This window comes from Aedes albopictus, chromosome 1, assembly GCF_035046485.1.
Source record: "Aedes albopictus strain Foshan chromosome 1, AalbF5, whole genome shotgun sequence".
Classification (NCBI taxonomy): domain Eukaryota; kingdom Metazoa; phylum Arthropoda; class Insecta; order Diptera; family Culicidae; genus Aedes; species Aedes albopictus.
Window position 1 is genome coordinate 335197951 of NC_085136.1, and position 24102 is coordinate 335222052.

A 24102-nucleotide genomic window follows, 5' to 3' on the forward strand; every position below is an offset into this window, starting at 1 on the left:
CCGGAAAGATGTTGGAAAGAAAAATCAACCGTCGAATCAAACAATAGCAAGAAGCTAACGAACTTCTAGACCCTCGACAGCATGCTTTCCGTCAAGGTTTCGGAACATAATTTGCTGAACTCAGCAATGTGCTTCAGGAAGCTTCTGACCAAGGACACCACACGGAAGTAATCTCACTGAATATTTCCAAATCGTTCACCCGTGTATGGACACTTTTCGTTCCAAGGCAACTAGAAAACTGGGGCATAGGTGGACATATGCTGCCCGTCGTTCGTAACTTTCTCTCTGGACGGTCTTTCCGGGTCGTTGTCGGAAACACTCAATCGTCTTCTTTCGCCGAAGAAACTGGCGTTCCACAAGGGTCTTTCTTGGTAGTGACGCTCTTTCTCGTAACGATGAACGGAACATTCGATGCAATACAGGATAATATCCACATAGTTGTTTACGTCGATGATATTCTTATCGTCGTTTTCGGATTCAGACCTACCATGACAAGAATCCGTGCTCAGGCTGCAATGAGAAGAGTGGGGCAAAATGGGCATTTGACATTGGCTTCCAGCTCTCAACTCTCAGCGATTCGTATCTTGGGAGTACTGGTGGACCGTATTCTGTCGTTTCGCCAACACTGACGCTGTAAAAGCCGCCTGCCGAACGAAGTTAAATCTGATCAAATCCATATCTTGACCACATAGATCAAACAATCGGAACATCTGCTTCCGGGTGGCTCACGCTATCATCGATAGTCGGCTCGTATACGGACTCGAAATTGCCAGAATTGCCATCAACAGGTTGATCAAGTCCCCAGCCCCGTCTACGGTACATATGTTCGACTGATCTCCGGGCTGCTACCCTCAAGTCCGGCAGACTCTGACTGCGTAGAGGCTAGTCTGCTAGCTACCATTCCAGATATTAATCCTCGTAGTTCTTTGCATCAAGTGTGCGATCATCTGATAGGATGATGGTATGCTTTTCGTCGAGGGGAAGAAAACTCCAAGTACATCAGCCAACATGGATCTCTCTCCAGATGCAAAGCTCCGCCGGCTGTAACTCTGCTGCTCTACGAAGGTCGGTCGCTGAACTTTTGCGTGTCTTCTATCCAAGCTTTGCTCACCTGCTCATCTTGGTGGCGGACTAAGCGTATTAGGCGACATCCCGCCGGTCAGCATGCTGATACAGTGTTCACTTGGATCACCGGACACTGCGGTGTTCCGGGAAATGAAAACGACGATCATCTCGTTGGCTTCGGTCACGCCCATGAACGACACACCGACAGTATCCCGCTCATGAATCTTGAACGATGAATCAAATCCATCTTCCGTCAGCACTGGTAAGCAATTCCAGGAGTCTCTCTATCTGGTGTTCATTGATAACGAAAAAGCTTTCGACCGTCTCAATCACGGAAACATGTGGGAAGCCCTCAGGCGCAAGGGTCTCCCTGAGAAAATCATCGGCCTCATTGAAGCACAGTACAGGGCATTTTCGTGGGTTGCTGTAGCAGCCCATTACCATGGAGCACCTAAATGACTTCGAATTTGCTCTCCTAGCTCAACGGCGGTCTGATATGCAGAGCAAGCTCGATGATCTTGCCAAGCGCTCCTCAGCGGCAGGTCTTACCATCAACGTCAACAAGACCAAATCGTTGGATGTAAACACGGTCAACCCTTCCAGCTTTACGGTAACTGGGCAATCAGTGGAGAATGTTGAAAGCTTCCAATATCTTGGTAGCCAAATGGCGGCCGATCGACATAGGTGCACGACTGCACGGATCAAGAAGGCGAGGGCTACTTTTGCGAGTTTAAGAAACGTATGGAAAAACAACCAGATCAATCGTCGCACCAAAATCCGAATTTTTAACTCGAACGTGAAATCTGTGCTGCTATACGCCAGTGAAACCTGATGGTGTGTATCAGTGGAGAACACGCAACGGCTGCAGGTGTTCATCAATAGATGCTTGCGGCCTCGACGTGGAGCTCCATCGTCGATGTCATCAAAAGACGATACATACCCAGCAGGACAAGGCAGCAGAGGCAGACCCAGAGGCTCATGGCGGCGCATCCGCAACAACGAAATCAAGCAAGTCGACAGAAATTTGATGGCGATGGCTGGCAATCGCTCAGGATGGAAATCTTTCAATTCGGCCCTCTGCACCACCGTGGGTGCCCAGGACTGAAAGTAAGTAAGTAGTAAGCACTGGGGTAACCTATGAAGCCAATCAAGAACAGCTTTCCTGCGGACTGATTTCCAACGCTCAAAGACCAGAAAATAATCTCCCGATTCCGAACTGGGCATACACTTCCATCACACAACATGGGTGGTGGACCGTTCCGCAAGGTGTGTGAAGTGTGCTACATCCCAGCCATAGTAGAGCATATGCTTTGCGTGTGTCCCATATACGAAGGCCAACGGCGACTCAACGACATCGTCGCTGATAACATTGGAGAAGTCCAGATACCTTCAAAACACTAATCAAGTTTCTCCATGATTGTAGCCTTTACGAATTCATTTAACTGCTCTCTCCTTCGTCTTTTATAGTAAATTAATTTAGTGTGTTGAACTAACTAAAGAGAAGAAGCAGAGAATAATTTCGTAGAACCGTCAAACTTAAATCGGATCGTAAACGGCCGGAAGTTGTCGGCTGCTAAACTTTGCGAAGTTCTTTCATGAAACGGTCCCGCAGATGCTTCCATTCCTTTTTGTATCTTCAACTTGACACACACTTCACGATGATGATTAACCTGGGCTTGTTAGGGGAATATCTGTAAATAAAAGAAAATCGGGTTAAGTACGGTTCCTTTGAATTCCACTAAGAATTTGCATCCTTTGACAGATACGTATTTCGACCTCAACTGTAAGGTCGTCTTCAGTGTCTTGTACTTGACTCGACACACTTCACGCCTAGCTTCACGCCATATTGCGCCATGGTTTTTGAACTTCGTAGAACGATATGTATTTCCATGAATATATTATCGATTCCCAATCTTTAAGGACAAGGTATTTGGATTACATAGCTTAAAATTTCTAGAGCACCGTTTTTTTTTTGAACCGTTGCACGGATTTGGATGAAAATGCATCACGCTAATTGTTCAGTGCTTGTCAAAAGCGTGATGCATTTTAATCCAAATCCGTGCAACGGTTCCTAAAAATGGTGCTCTAGAAATTTTGAGCTATGTACTCCAAATACCTTGTCCTTAACTCCAAAAAAAGATAAACCATAAAGACAAAACACTGCTAATTCTCATCGTACACCGATATAAGGGTCTATTTAAAACAAAAAAGATAGTTGACCAACTGCCCACCCGTGTGGCGCTCGCATCGTTTTTATTCGAGTTTGGCGTTTTATCGCCCCTAGTTGGTGGTTGGCCAAACTCAGTCCTTTCAGTATTGAACGAACATGATTCTGTGGCTATGATTTATATCGAACAATGTTTGAAGTGTTACGTCTGTTTGTCTGTATTATCATACCTCAATTTATCTTTGAGTGAATCTAGATTGAGTTTAAATAAGGGCGAAAGTAACATGAGAGAGTTCTCTTCATCGACTCTCTCTTCTTCAAATAAAAGTGACAAGATGCAAGTATGGTTGCACTTTTTGATCATAAATCGCTAGGTTGCGATGCAATCTAGCGTCTAAGTGTAAAAAAGTTCGATTGAATTTGCATCTTGTCACTTTAATTTGCAGAAGAGAGAGTCGATGCAGAGAACTCTCTCATGTTACTTTCGCCCTTATTTAAACTCAATCTAGAAATATTTAACATTCCAAAAAGGTTTCCAAAAGGTAACAAGTTTATTTTTGCAAAGTAAAAATCTGCCATTTTTGGAATGGTGTCGCTTTAATGGATCACTAAAATAACTAAAACGGCCGCTATGAAATGAACAGATAGCGCCACCGTAGCCTTATGTGTTTGACGTAACTCGACTGCTCTCACTGTGTTACCGTCCATATACGGTGGCGCTTTTGTTTTGATGCGGTGAGTAGCGGAAGAGTCGGCTTCAATGACCCATTAAAACGTGTGAATTGGATCTTCTGCTTAATTCTGATTTTTAATATGCTGGTTGACATAAATTTAACTATATAAAAATTCTTGGTAGAAAACCATTCAAACGCAAAGCGTAAAGCGAAGAATGTGTGAAATCCAAATAAACAATATTATTTTAATTTAAATTCGGATAATTTGTTTGAATTTGCCACTGTCAGTCAATTTTTTTTCTTTTGAAATTGCATTACAATAGGATTGACAGATGTTTTGAATCAATGCAATAAAATAGCACGTTGAAGTATCATCATCCAAAAACTCATTTTCTAATTTTTTTTATATTTCTGACTCAAATTACGTCCACGCAAAGGACTATTATGTAACAGAATGTTAACTTGCTCCGCTTTGCCGCTCATCCTTTGCCGCGTTTTTCCCAAATTTCTGGAAAAAAGCGCATTTTAGTACAATGCCGCTCTTGCCGCTAAACACTCATTGTGCGCAATCATATGGCGTTCCATGTGTTGGAAATTTGCCGTTGCCGCCCATGCCGCTATTGTATTTGGGCCTTAACATCTCGGTTCGCATTTGTGAAGACTTCTTCCGGCCGAATGGAGCTCGGCAGTCCGATCGCCTTCCGCTGTCACGTCCAAATGACACGGTAAAAAATCTGCACGCTGATATAAACTGATTGGCACTTGGATTCGCATTACTGTTCAATACATTCGGTATCAATTTAATATTAGTTGGAAAAGGACATCTAATGCATCTTCAATATTAATGGAACTTCACTTCGATTCGTAGTTAAGTATGCTTTGATTTCAAAACAAGATTAAAAAGTGTGCCTCCGCACTCAGATTTGATACCTGGACCTTGATAGTCATGATCATCTGGTCTACATCTGTTAGAGAGGTATGAATCAAATCAGAACACTTTCTACCACCTGTCGTCTGTATTTACTTTCATGCCCAAAGCAGTCATTATCAAATCATCAGCTTTTTACTTTCGACCGTACTGCTTTGTACAATAGTACAAATCGAAGTGATTTTTAGCTGATTTCCCCGGTGGATTTGTTTTATTCTCAAGTCAAAACTGACAAAACTGAAAAGCATTTCTGATCATGTTGAGCGTGCAGAGTTTTTACCGTGGACATTTTTGCCGAGTCTATTTTACGAAACGACTACAGTGTTGATATTGACCTTCATTCATGAAATTAGCGATCAGCTGATCCGAAACGTCTCGTAAAATGGGTCATAGTCAATTCAGCTCACAAACGTCCAGAAGATTTCACCAATCAACTGAAGGAAAAGTTTCTGAAAGTTTTCTGGAGTACCGTGATTTCGGGTGAAATTGATCACTTTTAGCAGTTTTCGGCGCCTAGTTTTTGTATATTTAACGATATGGTTAAACCTTATGTTTTAAAACAAGTACGACCACGGTTTCTAACAGTCAACGAGGTTAAAACTTTAACTGCAAACCATTTTTTTAAATAAATGTCTGAATTGGGTTCTATAGGGGTATCCGGATTGTTTCATCAGATTCTCCGCCCAAAATTAGTCGAAATCCAAAATTTCATAATTTTAGGAGACCAGGAACTATTTTTAAAATGCATTTAAAGATTGTATGAGGAAAATTGTTTTTTCGGGTCAAACTGTCACTTTATCGGTTAAACTGTCATTCTATCCACGAAAATTAAAACTGTTTTATTAATTTAACCATCAAAACAAAGGTATTGGAATTCAATAAAATCACGTTATACTCAGAAAAATGAGCTCTTTCGATTAGGATATAGAAAATAGCAATATTTTATTCACTAAAGAACCCAATTATCCACCCCGTAATGCGAAAAGCTATGCAAAACTTTTATAACTTTACTTAATTTTTATTTATCCAAGTTTAAAGTTTGATAAATCCCAAGAAAACGCCTGAAAGTATGCAATTTCCATACTAAATAAGTAAACACTTACGGAAAAGTACAATTTCATGCATAAATTTGAATATTTATAGAATTTTTGATGACGAAATCGTGTTTAGCGAATATGTACTTGGCAGCTAAAAACATCCATTCGAATATACATTACATGTGCGATACTGCCACGGTAACAAAAGTTTGAAAGTGTCTTTGAGGTTCGCCTAACACGCAATTTCAGAAAATATTGAATTTAATACAGAAATATGTGACTGATTGGCTGTAAAACATGTAAACTCAACATTCAATAACCTTTAAGCCAGATGATGGTCATTCTCTACAAATTGTTTTATGTTAAAAGCATTATTTTTACCAAATAAAAATGACCCTCACGTTGATCAATTTCAACCCACTGATCAATTTCACCCGAAATCACGGTACTTTGGGTCGGTGCGCGGAAGCAAAAATCAAGTTGTACCTGAAGAAGGATGCTCGTCCGGTTTATTATTTGAAGCGATCCTCGGCTTATGCGGATATTCCAAAAGTGGATGCTTAACTCCACCGGCTTCAAGATAACGGAATAATTTCTCCTGTGCAATAGGGTCCTAAAATTAAAGACGAAATCTCGCTTATATTGAATAATACGATCAAGCATGGCATTCTAATCGGAATTGTACTTTACTCGAACTTGAAAAGCAAAGGAATAATGAGAAAATTCGAAATAAGTAAAATGGTATTAAATAGTTCTACTTTAACATTTGAGGTCAACCTTGTGTGACTGAGCTCGACATTTTTCGCACTGGGATTTCAAAACTGTTCCTGTCTGACATACACGGTGAAAAAAAAATCGCTCAAAGTATGTGTTATAAGTTAGGGACGAGACAAAAGGCTAAAAAAATAAAAATTATATATTTTCAACTACGGTTAATAAAAACGTAAAAAAATGAGTAAATATGTACTCTTGAACCATATATTGTGGTTTAAAACAAGAATCCCGATAGGACTTTAGGAGCCTATTCTCGGATTAGGCGGCTCCAATAGTCGTCGTACGCAAGGCACACAACGTTTCTGTACGTGTATGCGAGGACGATTCTACTGGCTTGAACAACGCTTTCGAATGCAACCGACATCCTCTTTCATACCTTAACGATCTCTTGCTGAACTATCAGGAGCACGATATTCCATCTACCTTGACTTGTCAGACATCTATCAGCAAGTTGAAGTGGACGAATCATCAAGAAAACTACTTACTGTGAATACACATTGAGGTTTGTTCCAGTATATTCATCTACCACCAAGAGTCAAATCAGCACCAGGAGCTTTTCAAGGCATCATCGATAGTATGGCTGCTGGAAAACCAGGAGTGAAGCCTTACCTCGACGACATCTTGATCGCTGGTAGGGCCAAGGAAGAACAAGATCGTAGTTTGTATGCTGTCCTTGAGCGATTTCGGGAATTTGAACTCAATCTCAACATCGAAAAATGCAAGCTTGTGTTGTGAAGCAGACAAGCTAAATTTACTTTGAACCATTTTCAAGTGTTACTCTAGATGTAAACTGTTCCAACCTTTGCCAAATGCTCTTGAACTCTCTCTCTCTCTGTTGTTTTTCATTCTGAGTAAAGCCATCACTGCGTTAACATCAATCTATGTTTTCGTCAGCTTGCCGTTACGCAAATCAAAAGATTCTGGGACACGTGGTGAACAAAGGCGGTGTCCGGCCGGATCCATCGAAGACATTAGCAATTGATTAAATGACACATCAGAATGACGTAAAGCAATTATGGTTATACTTAGGAGTCATCAAATATTACGAACGATTCATGGAGCAGATGGAGGAACTAAGAGTTCCCCTCGATAACATGCGCTGATGAAGGACAGGGAGCAGTACTCATTCATGTATCGCTTTCCATCCTTCCATCCGGTGAGATCAAAGCACATGCTTCAACACCATCGACGTCAGCAGAAGCCAACAGGTTGGACAGGTTGGAAAATAGGCCCTGACACTAATTTTCCTAGTAACTCTGTTTCACAAGATGTTATACGGACGAAGATCCAAATTTTCAAACGGATCACCAACCGCTGTTCAAGATTTTTGAATCGAAGAAGGGCATTCCAGTGTGTGCCAGTAGACTGCAACGTTGGGCCCTCATTTTTCTCCTGTACAAGCTTCATGGAACATCGCTAGGTTTGGTTACTTATACTGCATGCTCTCAGATCTTGGCGGATGACAGAGAATCAGCACTACCACGTGCAAGCAACGAAAAATCGGAAGCATCGATTCTTATAGACCTTTTTTTTTCGATAGGAGCCTTTTTCCCTCCATAATAACGAATATAAACTCAACCGTATCTCTCCTATTTTGTTAAAACAAAAACTTGGCCATAATTCAAACACTCAACCAATTGGAATTGTGATGATCGATTGAAACGGGAAAAGGGGTAGTACACGCGTAGTTTTATCTGGGTCCTATAGAATCCAGACTATTCAAGCCAGCCATGAATGTTCGTTCTCACAAGATATTTTTTGTTCTATCGTAACGCTTATCGAAGTATTTTCAAAGCATGTCACACCCAAAAAAAAAGAGAAGCAGTTGTGAATGTATTTTATACTCTCTGTATGTAACGTTTACTATAAAGATACAAAAAAAAACGAAAAATCAAATTATTTTCACCAAAAAAGAAACAAACAAAAAGTAGACGTGAAATTTACACAAAGAACAAAAAGACAATTGATGAAAAATGTTAAAACGTCGTGAGGAGAGAATTTAAAATTGTAACACTGAGAGAAAAAATACAACAAAAAGAGTCACCAATGATCTTTAAGAGAAAAAAAATGGTCTACGTTTGATTGACTACTAGACGACTATCTAGCAGCTAAGATTTTAAAACGATGCTACACATATAGCATAAACTAGAGTGAGTTGAACAAATGGTATTTCCTTTCCAGGTGGGCGGAGGAATTTTTGTTGTGCCGAAATCTCCTTGTCATTCTGCGCGTTTATGAAAAGAGGCATAGTTTCTTGCACGACGCGCAGCTTCTGTTCGATGCTAGACCGACTGGGAAGAAGAAAGTGACTCGTTGGACTCTGTTGCGCCTCTATTGATCCGTGAGGAGGATCATCCCGAGAATAGAACGACAACCGCCGACGATGCTATAATGAGACACGAAGCTTTCGTCCAGCCGCAACTCCCCTGCTACGGATACGGATTGGCATAAGGGTCCCTTCGTCATCGGGTATGCCATAGTACCACCATCTCCAAGCTTGTTTCACCGTTATCTTCAAGTGTGGAGCATCGTATCCCGCAAGCATGGCAAGCATCGATCTTCATCAAGTAAAACCTGCGCAGGTATGTTTTTTAGTTTTTTTTTCTTCATACATTTGTAAAAGTTCCATTATGTTCCGTTTACCCCTACACAGATAAAAATATAGAGATTTATACATCATTTAAACTTCATTTGAATCATGTAAACTTACTATTATGATAATTTACATAATATATCATGTAAATTTGTGTTATATGTCATGTAAATACTCAGAATCATGCTGAATTACATGCCATATAATGGAAGTTTACATGCTATTTAATGAATTTTACATGATATGTCATGTAAGCTTCTGTGATATCCCACGCTCCAATTATGTGCATCATATGTCACTGAATTTTACACTTTTTTTTATCTGTGTAAGATACCCTGAAGCGCTCCCTGGATCCACTCCTGAAACGCCGCTGCTATCAACAAGTGCCCCTGAGACCCCCTAGAACCCCATAAAACCACCTCAGACGATCCTGAGACTTCCTTAAACACCTCTGAGTTCTTATATAATGTGACCCTCTGAAACGCCTCTGAGAACCACTGGAACTTCTCTGACCCTCAACCCTCCTCTCCTGAAGCGCCCTTGGGACCCCCGGTAGTCTCCTTGAAACGCCCCTGAGATCTACTGTTACCCACTAAAACTCTCTGAAACACTCCTAAGACTCTGGAACTCTCCATGAGACCCCCTGAAATGCCCCTGAGACCCTATGGAACCCCCTAAAACCACCTGAGATAACTCTGAGGCTCTAAGGACAAGGTATTTGGAGTACATAACTCCAATTTTTTCGAGCACAAATCTAGAGAACCATCAAACGGATCTGGCTGAAAATGTAACTCAGTTTATTGTGCGTAAACAAGCTACTTGGTGCTTTTCAGCCAGATACGTTTGAAGTTTCTCTAGATTTGTACTCGAGAAATCTGGAGCTATGTACTCCAAATACCTTGTCCTTAAACGCCCATAAATTCACATGTGAATTTCTGTAACCCCCCTGAGACGAGATCCCCTTAAACGCTCCTGACACCCCCTAAAGGCACCTGAAAACCTCTGGAACCCTGAGAAGCGCCCCTGAGGCCACCTGAAACCTTCCTGAAACGTTCCTGAAGTGCCTTTGAGAAGTGTCCCTGAAATCTCCTGGTACCCCCTAAACCTCCTTGAAGCGCCCCTGAGGCCACATGGAACCCCCCTGAGATTCCCTGGAACCCGTTAAAACCATCTGAGACTTCCTTAGCCCTCATGTGATGTGATCATAGCACACCGCGCAAAAATTCAAATTTGAATTCGTTGCCATAGGCAACACGTTTTTCATCACAGCAACCTGCGCGTCGCCCGAGCCTAACTCGGTCTCTTTTGTGGTGAACAAGTAAAGACGCGAATAAATTAGCTCGTATTTTAATTTGCCTTAACCACGTTTTTTCACTGTTTCGGCTGGTTCCGAAAAGCATCGTTTTTGGCCGAAACACAACAGTGACCATCTGAAACGCCTCTGGAACTTCTCTGGAATTCCTCGAGAAACGTCCCTGAAGCCTCTTTAAAGCCTCCTGAAACGCTCCTGAGGCTCCCTGAAGCGCCTTTGGGACCCCCTATAGCGCCCCTGAGATCTCTTGTTATCCAAAAAAACTCTCTGAAACGCCCCTGAGTGAGACCTATAAAGCGCTGAGACCCCATGGAACCCTGTAAAATCACCTGAGACGATCCTGAGACCCTTTAGAACGTTCTTGAGGCCCCCTGAAATCCCCTGAGACCGCAGTGCCCTGATGCCCCTGGATTCCTTCTGAGACCTGTAGAAACGTCCCTGAAACCCCGTCTGACCCCCTGAGATGATCATGAAATCTCCTTAAACGCTCCTGATACCTCCTGGTACCCCCTGAAACCCCATGTGACCGTCTTGAAACGCCTATGAGACTTCGTGATATCTCCTAAAACGCTTCTAAAAACCTTTGGAATTTTCTTGGAACCTCCTGAGAAGCATCTCTGAGACCACCACCACATGGAAGCCTGCTGAAACGCTCTTGAACCTCCTGATGTGCCCTTGAGAAATGCCTCTGAAATCTCCTGTTACTCCCTGAAACTCCTTGAAGCGTCTCTGAGGCTACATGGAGCTGCCTCAGACGTCCTGAGATCCCTGAAATCCCATCGGATTCCTTTGAAACTCCCTTAGATCATGAGGGACCCCATGAAACGCCTCTACAACCTTTCTGTCGAGTCAAGTACAAGACACTGAAGACGACCTTACAGTTGAGGTCAAAATACGTATCTGTCAAAGGATGCAAATTCTTAGTGGAATTCAAAGAACAGTACTTAACGCGATTTCGTTTTTATTTAACCTTTCTTTGCTCACCCCTTGCTGATTTTATATGAGATTTTGTCGTTTCTTGGCCTTTTCCACTAAATTTCTGCAAGAGTGAAAAAGAAAATTTCATGCAGTGTCCTATAAACGTCTCCTGGCCGCCGTTGCCATAGTTACCATCATTACCCCGTTATCCAACTTAAGCGCCAACGAAACCTGTCGAAACGCCCTTAAAAAGCTCCTAAAACGCCCCTGAAGTCACTTGGAACCCGTATTCTTTTGGGCTCTCTGGGAAACTCCGGTAAATCCTCTTGTTCCTATCTCAAATGCCTAGGAGTAAACTTGTTCTCGCGAACTAAGTTTTCTCATTTGCCCTAACTTATTTTAGCACAAAATTGCCTCCGGTTGGCATTTCACTACAATAAACACTAAAAGAAAAGAGTTCAGAACTTCGGTTTACTTTTCTAATAGTTTCTGATTGGTTCGGTGGATCTGCACTTTTGTTTGTTTTTGCTGCAATGTACAAATGGTTACAATTTTGTGTAGATGAATGTGATATCGTCCTTTTGAATTGAAAGAAAACACTGAATTGAGTTCATATCACAAACCACTTCATTTGGAACGTGTTCAAATTAAAATTTATTTCGCCTAAAAATAAATCACATCAAATAAATACGATAATTGCCACTATTTCTCACATTTTTTGTGCAATTTTTTGTTAAATCTAAAATATACCGTCCGTGAAGATCCATTATCAGGAGACATTTGCTACTACTAACTGTGCTACGTCATTGACTCATTGTTTGCGTGAGCAAAAGATCCAAGTAACCCAGAATGACTAGTATTGCAGCAGATGCACCGTATTGACGTGACGGCGCAACGTGGCCTTGTGCTTGAACTGCGACAGACACTCCTGGCACTGGTACGGGAAGTCGCTGGCGTGGATCTTGATGTGCTCGGCCCAGTCCGCCTGCTCCAGGAAGCTCTCGGTGCACACGCGGCACCGATACTTGGTAAAGGTGAAGCAGGTGCGGTTGCGCACGTGTCGGGCCAGCGACGGCGCATGCTGGAACTGTTCCAGACAGTTCGGGCACTGATGCGGGCGGTTGTGGTTGCGCGAGTGCTCCGTCAAGCCGGCGGCCGATTTGAAAGACTTCGGGCAGTACCGGCAGCGGTACTTTCCGACGCTGCCAGCCGAGGCAATGATCACCGGAGTGGGGATTAGCTTGGGGCGAGGTCGCTTCACCCCCACGGCTAGGAAGTCCCCGGAGGGACGCTTCCGAGGTTCGGCCGTGACGGTCGGGGTCTTTTTCGGGTGGAGCGTGTTCGGGGCGCTTTCGGTACGAACCTCTTCGTAAGGGAGGCTTCGCTTCGATTGGTCCAACGTTTGACCTTTGGGATCTTCTAATTGATTGTTTGCTGGAAGTTGTTGTTGTTGTTCTTGTTCTAGGTCAGTCTTATCAGTTTCATTTGCGCTAGTTGGTTTCACTAATTGTCTAGATTTGATAAGTTCATCAACTCGCTTGGCGCGGGCCCGAAAGCGATAGAATTCCATCAGAGAGCGCAAGCAGGGCTGACAGACAGCGCAGGGGGCTTCATTGTCCGGTGACAGCTGGAAAAAGTGGATGAAAAATGATTATTTCGTGTTCTCCGGCTCTGTAAAACTATTATTGTACGGCCACGCTAGCCCTTTTCTACTCAACTCTTTCATCTATTAGGTATTTTTTTTCTCTTGTGAGAGTTTTCTCTCTTTACTCTTATTTTTTTTTATATCTCTTATAATCCCCTTTCTTTCATCTTTTCGCCTCTACCCATTCTTTTCGCTGCACTCTTCTCCACTCTCTCTTCTCTTCTATTTTTTTCTACTTTTCTCTTATTTCTGCTCTATTCTATCCGCTCTTCTACCATAGCTTCTACTCTCACATCTTTTCTCAACACTCTCCTCTTCTCAACTTCATTTGGTATTCTTTTTTTTCTAATACAGGTCGGACTCGATTATCCGAAGTCGGATTCTGATGCTTATTTCTTATTGCTTTTTTCAAGGCAACTCCGATTAGTATTCTGTTAAAATTTCAGTTTCTTACAGCATTCAGTTTGCGAGACTATATTTTTGGAAACGCCAGAACCCGACTCCGAATAATCGAGTCCGACCTGTACATCTGCTCTCTTCACTACCCGCTTTTCTCTTACCACGTATACCAAATATTGGTAATTTCAGAAGCGCCCCAACTCGTAGACTTTTGCCCATACACAAAAATTTGACAAAGCCTCTTCCTCCCCTGCTTTTGAGTCTACGTGGTTTATGAACGGTCCCTTATCTACTCTCTACTCTCTCGTATCTCTTATTCTCTACTCTGCGGTCTCATATCGCTTTCTCTCTACTTTACTCTCTCGTATCTCTACTGTTCCGCATCTCTTCTCTCTACTCTTTCTTGTATTTCTACTCTTTCATATCTTCACTCTCTACTCTCTATTCTCTCGTATCTCTTTCTCTACTCTCTCTTATCTCTACTCTCTCGTACCTCTACACTCTACTCTCTCGTATCTCTACTCTCATGCATTTGTACTCTCTCGTATCTCTTGTTCTTTACTCTACTCTCTCGTATCTCTTTGTCTCTACTTCACTCTCTTGTATATCTTCTCTCCACTCTTTCTCGTATCTCTACTCTTTTGTATACAGTAGACGTTCGATAACTGCAACATGTTTACTTTTCACTTACCGGATGAAATTCGATAACTGCAACAACTGAGAGACGTCAATTAATTGCCAGTTACTGCAGAATGCAGCCAATGTGCATTCGGAAAACACTGTATCTACTCTCTATTCTCTCGTATCTCTACTCTCGAATCTCTTTCTCTCTAGTCTACTCTCTTATATCTCTATTCTTTACTCTTTCTCGTATCCCTACTCTTTACTCTTTCTCGTGTCTCTACCCTCTTGTATATCCACTCTCCACTCTCTACTCTCTCATGCCTCTACTTTCTACTCTCTCGTATCTTTACTCTCTCATATCTCTTATTCTCTACTATGCAGTCTCGTATCTCTTCCTATCTACTCTACTCTCTTGAATCTCTACTCTCTCTTCTTTGTCGTATCTCTACTTTGTTTTATCTCCCCTCTTTATTCTCTCGTATTCTTCTCTCTACTCTCTATTCTCTCATACCTCTACTCAACTCTTTCTCGTATCTCTACTATCACATGCCAGGCCGTCAGGCCAGACATGTCTAAAGGTCCTATCTGCAGAAAATAGGCTCTCTTTGGTTTCTCCCTCTTTCGTTAATATCTCACCTATTTATTTGAATTATGATTGTCTCCTTGCATAGAACGAAGGTCAAAACAATCGTCTTTTGATTTGTACTGCAAAAGTAGTTGAAAAGTGTACCACTACATTGCAATAATTGACAGAAAAAGTGAACAAAGAGAGCCTCTCAAATGCAGATAGGACCTATTGAAATGTTTGGCCTGATATCTCCACTATCTATTCTCTCGTATCTATTTCTCTATACTCTACGCTCTTGTATCTCTACTCTCTATTCTTTCTCGTATCTCTACTCTCTCATATCTCCAATATCTACTCTATAGTAGCTTTTCTTTCTACTCTCTCGTATCTCTACTCTCTACTCTTTCGTATCTTTACTCTCTACTCTCTCGTACGCTCTTATCCTCTACTCTGCTGTCTCGTATCGCTTCCTCTCTACTCTACTCTCTCGCATCTCTTTCTTTGTTCTCTACCCTCTTATATCTCTGCTCTTAACTCTTTCTCGTATATCTACTCTCTAGTATCTCCAATCCCGTAACGTGGGTAGATCACCTTGGAATGGTGCGTTACGGCGTAAGATCTACCACATCAAGTTTCAATTTAGCTATTTTCCTGCCTAAAGTGGGAGCATGGATTGAAGTTTGATGTGTTTTTGTGATGTTTCTGTTTTTTTAATGTTTTGACTTTTACTGCGAACGATTTCTGTTTTTATTTGTTTATTTATTATTTCCTCTTCAATCTTGTGTTTGTCAAACATTGAGTGACTGCCTCAATCCTTCGGCCCCTTCAATATCTTCAGTATTGATATGCAGATGTGTATGTTATTGATATTTTTGTTTTTGTATACTGATATACTTTCTTTCAGGAATATCAAGGTAAATCCATTTAACAGATCTGTAAACCATCCATTAATAATGTCAACTGCGCTTTCCTAGCGATTGTAAGGACGTGGCCAGGTATACAATGTGGTGCTTGTTTCGACCAACTCTAACGCGGAGAAAAAGGCGTACAATCGCCTATGCTATGCTATGCTATCTACTCTCTCGTTTCTTTACTCTATACTCTCTCGTATCTCTTATTCTCTACTATGCAGTCTCGTATTTCTTCCTCTCTACTCTACTCTCTCATATCTCTTTCTCTCTAATCTGCTCTCTTGAAACTCTACTTTTTCTCTTATCTCCACTCTCTACTCTCTCCTATCTCTTATCTCTACACTCTCCCATCTCTACTCTCTATTCTCTCATATCTCTACTCTACTCTTTCTCGTATCTCTCTATCTTCTTTCTCGTATCTCTACTCCATTTTATCTCCACTTTCCACACTCTCTTATCTCTTCTCTCTACTCTCTATCCAACTCTTTCTCGTACCTCTATTCCCTCGTATCTCCACTATCTACTCTCTCGTATCTCTCTCTACTCTTTCGTGTATTTATTTTCTACCCTCTCGTATCTCTACTCTCTACTGTCTCGTACCTCTACTGTCTAATCTCAAGTATATCTACTCTCTTGTATATGGACTCTCTCGTATCTCTTTCTCTATACTCTACGCTCTTGTATCTCTATTCTCTATTCTTTCTTGTATCTCCTCTCTCTACTCTCGAGTATCTTTACTTTCTACTATCTCGTATCTCTATTTTCTACTCTTTCATATCTTTACTCTCTACTCTCTCGTACCTCTTATTCTCTACTCTGCTGTCTCGTATCGCTTCCTCTATACTCTTTTTCTCTGTACTCTACTCTTTACTCCTTCTCGTATATCTACTCTCTCGTATCTCCACTCTCTACTCTCTCGTTTCTTTACTCTATATTCTCTCGTACCTCTACTTTATCAAATCTTTACTCTCTCGTATCTGTTATTCTCTACTATTCAGTCTCGTATCTGTTCATCTCTACTCTACTCTCTCGTATCTTTTTCTCTCTAATCTGCTCTCTTGAAACTCTACTCTTTCTCGAATCTATACTCTCTCTTCTTTCTCGTATCTCTACTCTCTCTTATGTCCAATTCTACTCTCTCCTACCTCTTCTCTCTACTCTCTCCTACATCTTCTCTCTACTCTCTCCTATCTATACTCTCTATTCTCTCATATCTCTACTCTAATCTTTCTCGTATCTCTACTCTCTCATGTCCAATCTCTACTCTCTCCTACCTCTTCTCTCTACTCTCTCCTATCTCTTCTCTCTACTCTCTCCTATCTATACTCTCTATTCTCTCATATCTCTACTCTAATCTTTCTCGTATCTCTACTCTCTCGTATCTTCACTCTCTACTCTTTCGTATCTTTACTCTCTACTCTCTCGCATCTGTACTCTCTACTCTTTCGTATATTTACTCTCTACCCTCTCATATCTCTTATTCTCTACTCGGTTGTCTCTACTCTCTCGTATCTCTTCCACACTATTCTACTCTCTCTTATCTCTTCTTCTCTCCTCTACTCCCTTTTATATCTTCTTCTCTTCCTTACACCCTTTTCTCTTCTTCTTTATTCTACTCTCTCTTATCTTTCCTTCTTTACTCTACTAACTCTTATCTTAAACGATTTCGTCATAACGCTTCAATCGCTTCAATATCATTGTATTAGAGCTGTAAAGTGAATTTGCAAAAACAACTAGATTTTAATTGATTTTCATGAGGTGCTCAAATTGCCCTATTGGCCAAATTGCCCCGACTACCCCTACGTCTTCCTCAGTGTCAGTTATCCTGATTTGGTTTGGTTTAACCAAAGCTTCACTACTAATCCCTCACCATTTCTCTTCTTTCTCGCCTCTACTTTTTTTTATCGATTTCCTCTTGCGAACCTCACCTCTTCTCAACTCTATTTTCTCTTTACCACTCTTTCTCTCCTTTCCTTTTCTCTTTCTCCCTTCTCCGCTTCACTACTCTCTCTTTTTTCATATGTCCCTTCCCTTTTCCTACTATTTATTCTCTGTACTCTCTCTTCATTATTCCCTTTTTTCTCTTCTCTCTACCATCTCTTCTTTTCAATGTAATGCTACCACCGACGAACCGACGTGACAGTGGTGTTTCAAAAGTGTCCCCCCTAAATTTAACGGTCGACCAGCAAAGCGAGCGAACGCTTCTGTCAAATCAGCTCAGGCGCGAACCTTTTCCTATATGAATACACGGGGGTTTGGAGTCAAGCTATCAAAACAACGCGAACCGTTATAGAGGAGGCGGTAGTGTTCGGCTATTTTTCATCATGGCGTCGGGGACAACAAATTTGAATTTATTTGTTCTAGCTGTCACGTCGGTTCGTCGGTGATGCTACTCTCTCTTTTCTTCTTGACTCTTTCTGCTCTATATCAACTAATTTTTTCTTTGTTATTTTCTTTACTTATTCGGCTTTAACTAGCATTATTTTTAATTAGTCTTTTATTTTCTAATTTCCTTTACTATCTTCTTTCTGTTCTCATCTCTTTGCTCTTGTCTCTTACTTAATTTTCTCAGCTCTCTATTTTATCGACTCGCTCTCATCTTTACTCTCTTCTCTGATCTAATCTCTTCTCTACTTTTTGTTATCTTCCCTCTCTTTTCGATTCTCTTCTAATCCTTTCTCTACCACCCTATCACTAATCTTTTATCTGCACTCCCTAACAGTTATATTGACTTTTTACCGTTATTACTTCCTTCAGGACACTCTTTTTTATGCATGTGTGCTATTCGTTGTATTCAGATGTTCTGTTCAATAGTGTGTTCAAACAACAAGTTGCAACAATGTAGTCATACAACGGAATCATGTTGAAGATCGTTTGAACACTTGTTGATTGCATTTGGTACTGATTCCCCATTATAATATCTAAAAGCGGAAAGGTCAACGAGCCGTACTTGTCGCCTTCGCAGGCTAACTATACAAGCCGACAAAAAGGAGCATCATCGCCCGATAAAACAGCTGAAGGCGTCAATGTTCAACACTAAAACATTACATGCATGTGTATATTGTATAGTATGTAGTAGGTTGGTAGAGGAGCGATGAGCCTTCACACACCGCCTACTGCTGCTGCTGCTGGTGCACCACTCATTCCACCTTATCTAGAACGTCGCGTCACTTGCCCTTATCCTATTTTTTCCTCCCCCACCCTCTTCGACCCGCTTGCTTCGATTGCTTACCCGTACATCGGTGCATTCGAAAATAAGTTCCGTCAGCCGAACTGCTTGCGTCGCACTAGTTTCGTCATCGTCCGAGGACAAACACTCCGGATTCTCCACCAGATTGTCCCTGGCCAAGCACAGCCGGCAGTAGGCGGCGAATGAACCCGCCGAAGGCCTACGAGATAAACGTAAAAGCGAGAAAATCAATACTGTCGTCACCTTTTGCACCTAGTCTAGCAGCGCTTCCTTGGACTGGTTGGTATGGTACTCACAATTCCAGGTGTTCTAGGGCAAGCACTCCATTCTGGTTCATCTTCCTATAGGATTCTTTCAGGTGAATTCTTCGAAACAAGAAAAGAGATGAGTCAATTTAAACGTATTTTTCCTATTGCAACTGAACTGAATTTCACAATTGTACCGATGACCGTTCGTGTAGGTACAAAGCTTCGCTTGCAGGGGAGAAGAAGCCGTTTCTGGGTTGATTGCTGTCGGGTACTCTCTTTGTTGAGCTTCCTCGTCGGTGTGCAACGCGCGAATGTGTTGGTACAGTTGGATTGTTAAGGGGAAACGGCGACAGGGCGGTGGCCATATTGGATTCAACGCATATGCCATACCAATGGCGCACTCTGCAAAACATCTTTATATTGGGAATTCACAAATAGGGTTTTGTACCTTTTGGGCAGGTGTACCTATTTTGGGCCGCTACAACTAAGTCAATTAAAAATCAATTGATTTGAAATTTTGTCCAGAGTTAGGCACGTACAGTATCTAACTCTGTACAAAAAAATCAAATCAATCAGTTTGAAATTGACTTAGTTATAGCGACAAGTGCTCAAAATAGGTACACCTACCCAAATGGTACAATATCCTATGTACATATTTATGTGAATTTATAAATATGTACATATGTCTGCTTTCAATCAGTACTGCTGACCAGTAGTTTGATGCGTACACTGTAGTCTGTGGTGACCAAGTAAACAACTGAAAGATATAAATTGGTAAATTTTACCCCAAACCCCCTAGTTAAATATCAATCATTAAGCTCATTATAAGATTTATTAATAAACCTCATGATAAACCTAGTTCCATTATAAAATCTGTTGACTAGAAGCTATGAAAATTGTGTTTTAATTTCGCCTACTTTGCTGCGCGCTTCTAGGCGTTGCCATGGTGATACTACTTATAGCATAAAAGTTCATTGGTCGATATCGATGCCTACTATGATTTCAACGCTCTTTCCTAAGCAATGAATTTAAATAATTTCTTATTTTTATATTCTTAAGATTTGACAAGGTTTTCGTGATACCATCCGCAGGTTGATGCTTGGTGCTAACGTATTCCAACTCAGCTACCCTTGTTTTCTGGAACATCAGGAACGAAATGATATCAAACTGGCTGTCCCGGCAAACTTTATCTTGCCGTCTTGTAGAGATTTGACAACAGTTGAGAAAAATAGCACCGCACTCTAGATTGGTTTCATTTCGAGCGTGTTGATTTCCTTCCCAGCTCATGAAAAAACAGTACTTTATCAATTTTCTTAATTTTCTAGTTGATTTTCGTAACTTTTTGTACATATAAACACAGCCACCACGAATACGAACCGAACCGTTCAAGAGTCATGTTGAGCGGTTCATCCGTTGTGTCCGTTCTTGAGTTTTGTTGCCTCAAAGGAACTTCAAACTCATTTTTATATATATATAGATATAGATGTCCACATGCTTCGGCCGTGGATTCTATCCTTGGTTCCGTGCGATACAGCACGCCGATCGATTATCACACCGGTAGGGAATTCCCTGAAAGCCAAACATCTGTGGCTGCAAATTGTGCCACCAAAGTGCCTTCTAAATCGTTCTGGAAGGCACGATTTGTTCCGCTTCGCACGAAGACAACTTATTTAACTATTGACTGTTGTTCGACAATACAGCTCCTCCTGAATTTGAAGACAAAACGTATTCCGTAGTGGGTTTCTTAAAGTCCGGTTCTCCTCCCCAATTGGCATCTGTGTAGCCAATCGCAGATCCAATGCCTGTTTCTTCGAATACGTCAGTCGGCTCGATTTTGTACCACACAAGTACACATGTTGCGCTTGACAGCATTCCAGTGGCTACTTCCATGATTTGCATTGAATTGGTTTACTGGATTGACTGTAAAAATGATATCCGACCGTGTCGTTTGCGCTTGATACAGCCAATTGCCACCTGGTACGGAACCTCTTTCATTTCGCAGATCTCGTCCGGCGTCGCTTCTGACATGGATTCGTCCAGCTTGATGCTCGTCTCCGCCGTTGTGATTGTGGAGGAACGACTTCAATGACCGCTTGCACTTCACTTCGTTGCTGAAGATCAAGGAATCGTCCACGTAAATAGTGGCGCACATCGTTCTTGCCGTCGACTTGGAAGTATATGGGTTGATCAACTTTGAATTACTCTATGTGATAGTTTAGTATTCATCTAGTAGGCTAAACATAGAATGAAAATCAATAATAGTTCAGCTGTCAAGTAGTGAACACCCAACCCACCACAAATGGCGACGAGGATGGGATCTTGGAGAAGTTTCCTGATGTCAATGAAGAAATAGATGAACAAAACGAAGAATAAATCGAAGAGGATTCAAACGAAAACCCTCTGCCCACCTCGACTACAATTGCAACCAATTTGGAAAATTCGTCAGAACGTACTCGGCTCGCAAGTTCAACAAGTTGGCACTCGATTGAACCCCAAATTCACAGTCGTGCCCTCACCGGACCAACCCGAAGTTGTCCGTGAGGGACTTTATTTGGTTCCTTGTTCATCTTGAGGTAGCCTGGCACTGTAGTTTTGATCACTTTGTTCAACTTCCATTTTGAATCGTCATCTTCCAAGGTGCTACGACCAATAAAGTCCCTCACGGACAACCTCGTGTTGGTCCGGTGAGGGCACGACGTAATAAAGACCATCACAGACAACCATCGGGTGGGTCCTGTGAGGGTACAACAAAATCTAAGTTCCTTAATGGAGGACTGGAACTAACAAATGTGGTCATTCTATGTACATAAAGCTTACTCAATTTATAAAGAAAAGGAGATGTGATAGTTTAGTATTCATCTAGTAGGCTAAACATAGAATGAAAATCAATAATAGTTCAGCTGTCAAGTAGTGAACACCCAACCCACCACACTCTAGTTAGGGAAACTCCTGACGTTCCTCACACGGCTCGCCTGTTTGGGTCCGTACGTTGCCTTTTGCAAACGACAAACTTGCTCAGAGTCTACCCGAGCGTCCACCCAGCCAACACATAGGCAGCTGGCTCTGCCGATTCCCCTCAAATTCGATCAAACATGGCGATTCGCGCGATGACAGTCACGCACACTCGTCAGCCAATCGGAAGGCGGTTTCGTCTACCTCGCTGCGGAGACGGCTCTTTCTCTCTGTCAGTACGCACTGTAGTAACCGTAGTAACTGACGGCCGAAACGGCTCAGCAACGGCAGTGTAATTTTAAGTGCACACATAAATTTGATTGGGATCGAAGCAACTTGGTATATGAAGCACTAATCTGTAGGCAGAGGTGTGAAGATATGTCTTCAATTTGAAGACATTTGAACTTCTGTGAAGACATTTATTTTTGTGAAGACATACTGAAGACATTTCAAATTCCGTGAAGACTTTTGAAAGCTGAAAAATAAAATTTATATTGTTGATCCAACCCAATAATTCAAATCTTGGAACAATTTCAGATGAAATGCGTTCCGTTTTTGTTGATAAAAACTTAGATTTCAAATTTTGCGGTCTTAATGTTAATGGTGAAAATTTTGTAGCAGTTTTTAGTTAAAATACGATTCAAATATGACGACTACAATTTCTTGGGAATTTCAGGATATATGCTGATTTATTGAATTAATTTCAGATCAGCAATTATATAAAGAATGAAAAATGTTCAGGAACAACCAATACATTCCATGAATGCTTCAAGATATCTTCCAGAACAATCAAATATATGTTAATATTATTTTTAATTTCATTCAAGAACTTTTTAATTTAAAAACGTTATTTTAAGAATTTTCTAAGTTTAAACTAGGAATTCATCTAGTTATTCTCTTGTTTTTCAAAAATCTCTAAAATCAGAGGTTCTTGGTCCTAGGCAGCCTTTTAAGATTTCTCCAGTAGTTACTCAGGATTTCATCAGGAATTCCTCTAGAAATTCATTGAAGAGTTTCTCGGGAATTCTTCCAGGTGTTCCTCGGAAATTCCTCTCGAAGCTGAAGCATATATTCCGCCTGGAGCTTCTCGAGAATTTCTTCAGCATATCGCCAGGGAGTTCTTCGGGGGTTCCTTTCGAAGATCATTGAACATTATTTCAAGAGTTCCTAGAAATTCCTCTAGGAGTTCCTCGGATTTTTTCCAGGAGTTTTTTTTATCTATATTAACGAGATTTTCAGCCCTAGGCTAGTTCATATCGGGACCCACGCTTTACTTCCCTTCCGAAGAGAGAACTCACATCTTGCGAGTTTGTCGGGAGTGGGATTCGATCCCAGGTCCTCGGCGTGATAGTCAAGTGTTCTAACCATCACACCAGGTCCGCTCCCCTTCCAGGAGTTCTTCGAGATCTCCTACAGCTGTTCCTCGGTAATTCATCCAGGATTTTCTCGGGAATACCTTCTGGAGTTTCTCAGGCATTCCTGCAGGAGTTCTTCTGGAATTTCTCAAGGAGATCCTCAAGAAGAATTTTAGAAGTTCCTTAAACATTTCTTTAGAGGTTCCTTGTTTGTATGAGGAAATTTGTTTTGTTCGGGGTTAACTGTCATTTTATCGAATGAACTGTCATTCTATTCACAGAAATTAAATTTGTTTTCTTTATTTAACGATCAAAACAAAGGAACTGGATCGCAATAAATCACGTTATACTCAGAAAAATTAACTCTTTCGATTAGGATATAGAAAATAGCAATATTTTATTCACTTAACAACCCAATTCCTCCTGAAGTTCCTCGGCAATTGCTCGAGGGATTCTTCCAGGAGATCCTCGGGATTTTTTCCACGAGTTTTTCGGAGATTCTTCCAGGAGTTCCACGGAAACCTCTTCAAGAGATTCTCGCGTATACCTCTAGGACCTCCGCGCAAATTCCTCCGGGAGTTTGCCGAGAATTTCTTCAGGAGCTCCTCGGGCATTCTTCCATGTATTCCTCGGAATTCTTCCAGAAGCTCCTTAAGAGAATTCCTCCAGGAGATAATCGGGGATTCCTCTAGGAGTTACTCGTGAAATTTTCCAGATTTTTTTTCTGAAATTCATCTATGAG

At 41.4% G+C, this 24102-nt stretch overlaps 2 protein-coding genes across 2 annotated transcripts in view; both read right to left on the minus strand.

Moving 5' to 3' along the window:
- LOC134285824 (uncharacterized) overlaps positions 1–24102 on the minus strand; it is a 392906-nt gene that overhangs the window by 132117 nt on the left and 236687 nt on the right. The gene's annotated exons all lie outside the window — the stretch shown is intronic.
- Positions 12075–19279, minus strand: LOC109412786 (zinc finger protein 37). Its single transcript, XM_019686397.3, has 3 exons — positions 19102–19279; positions 18848–19004; positions 12075–13095 (listed from the first exon to the last, which is right to left on the minus strand). The coding sequence occupies exons 1-3, from the start codon at positions 19140–19142 to the stop codon at positions 12322–12324; spliced, it is 972 nt and encodes a 323-aa protein (XP_019541942.3). The 5' UTR covers positions 19143–19279; the 3' UTR covers positions 12075–12321.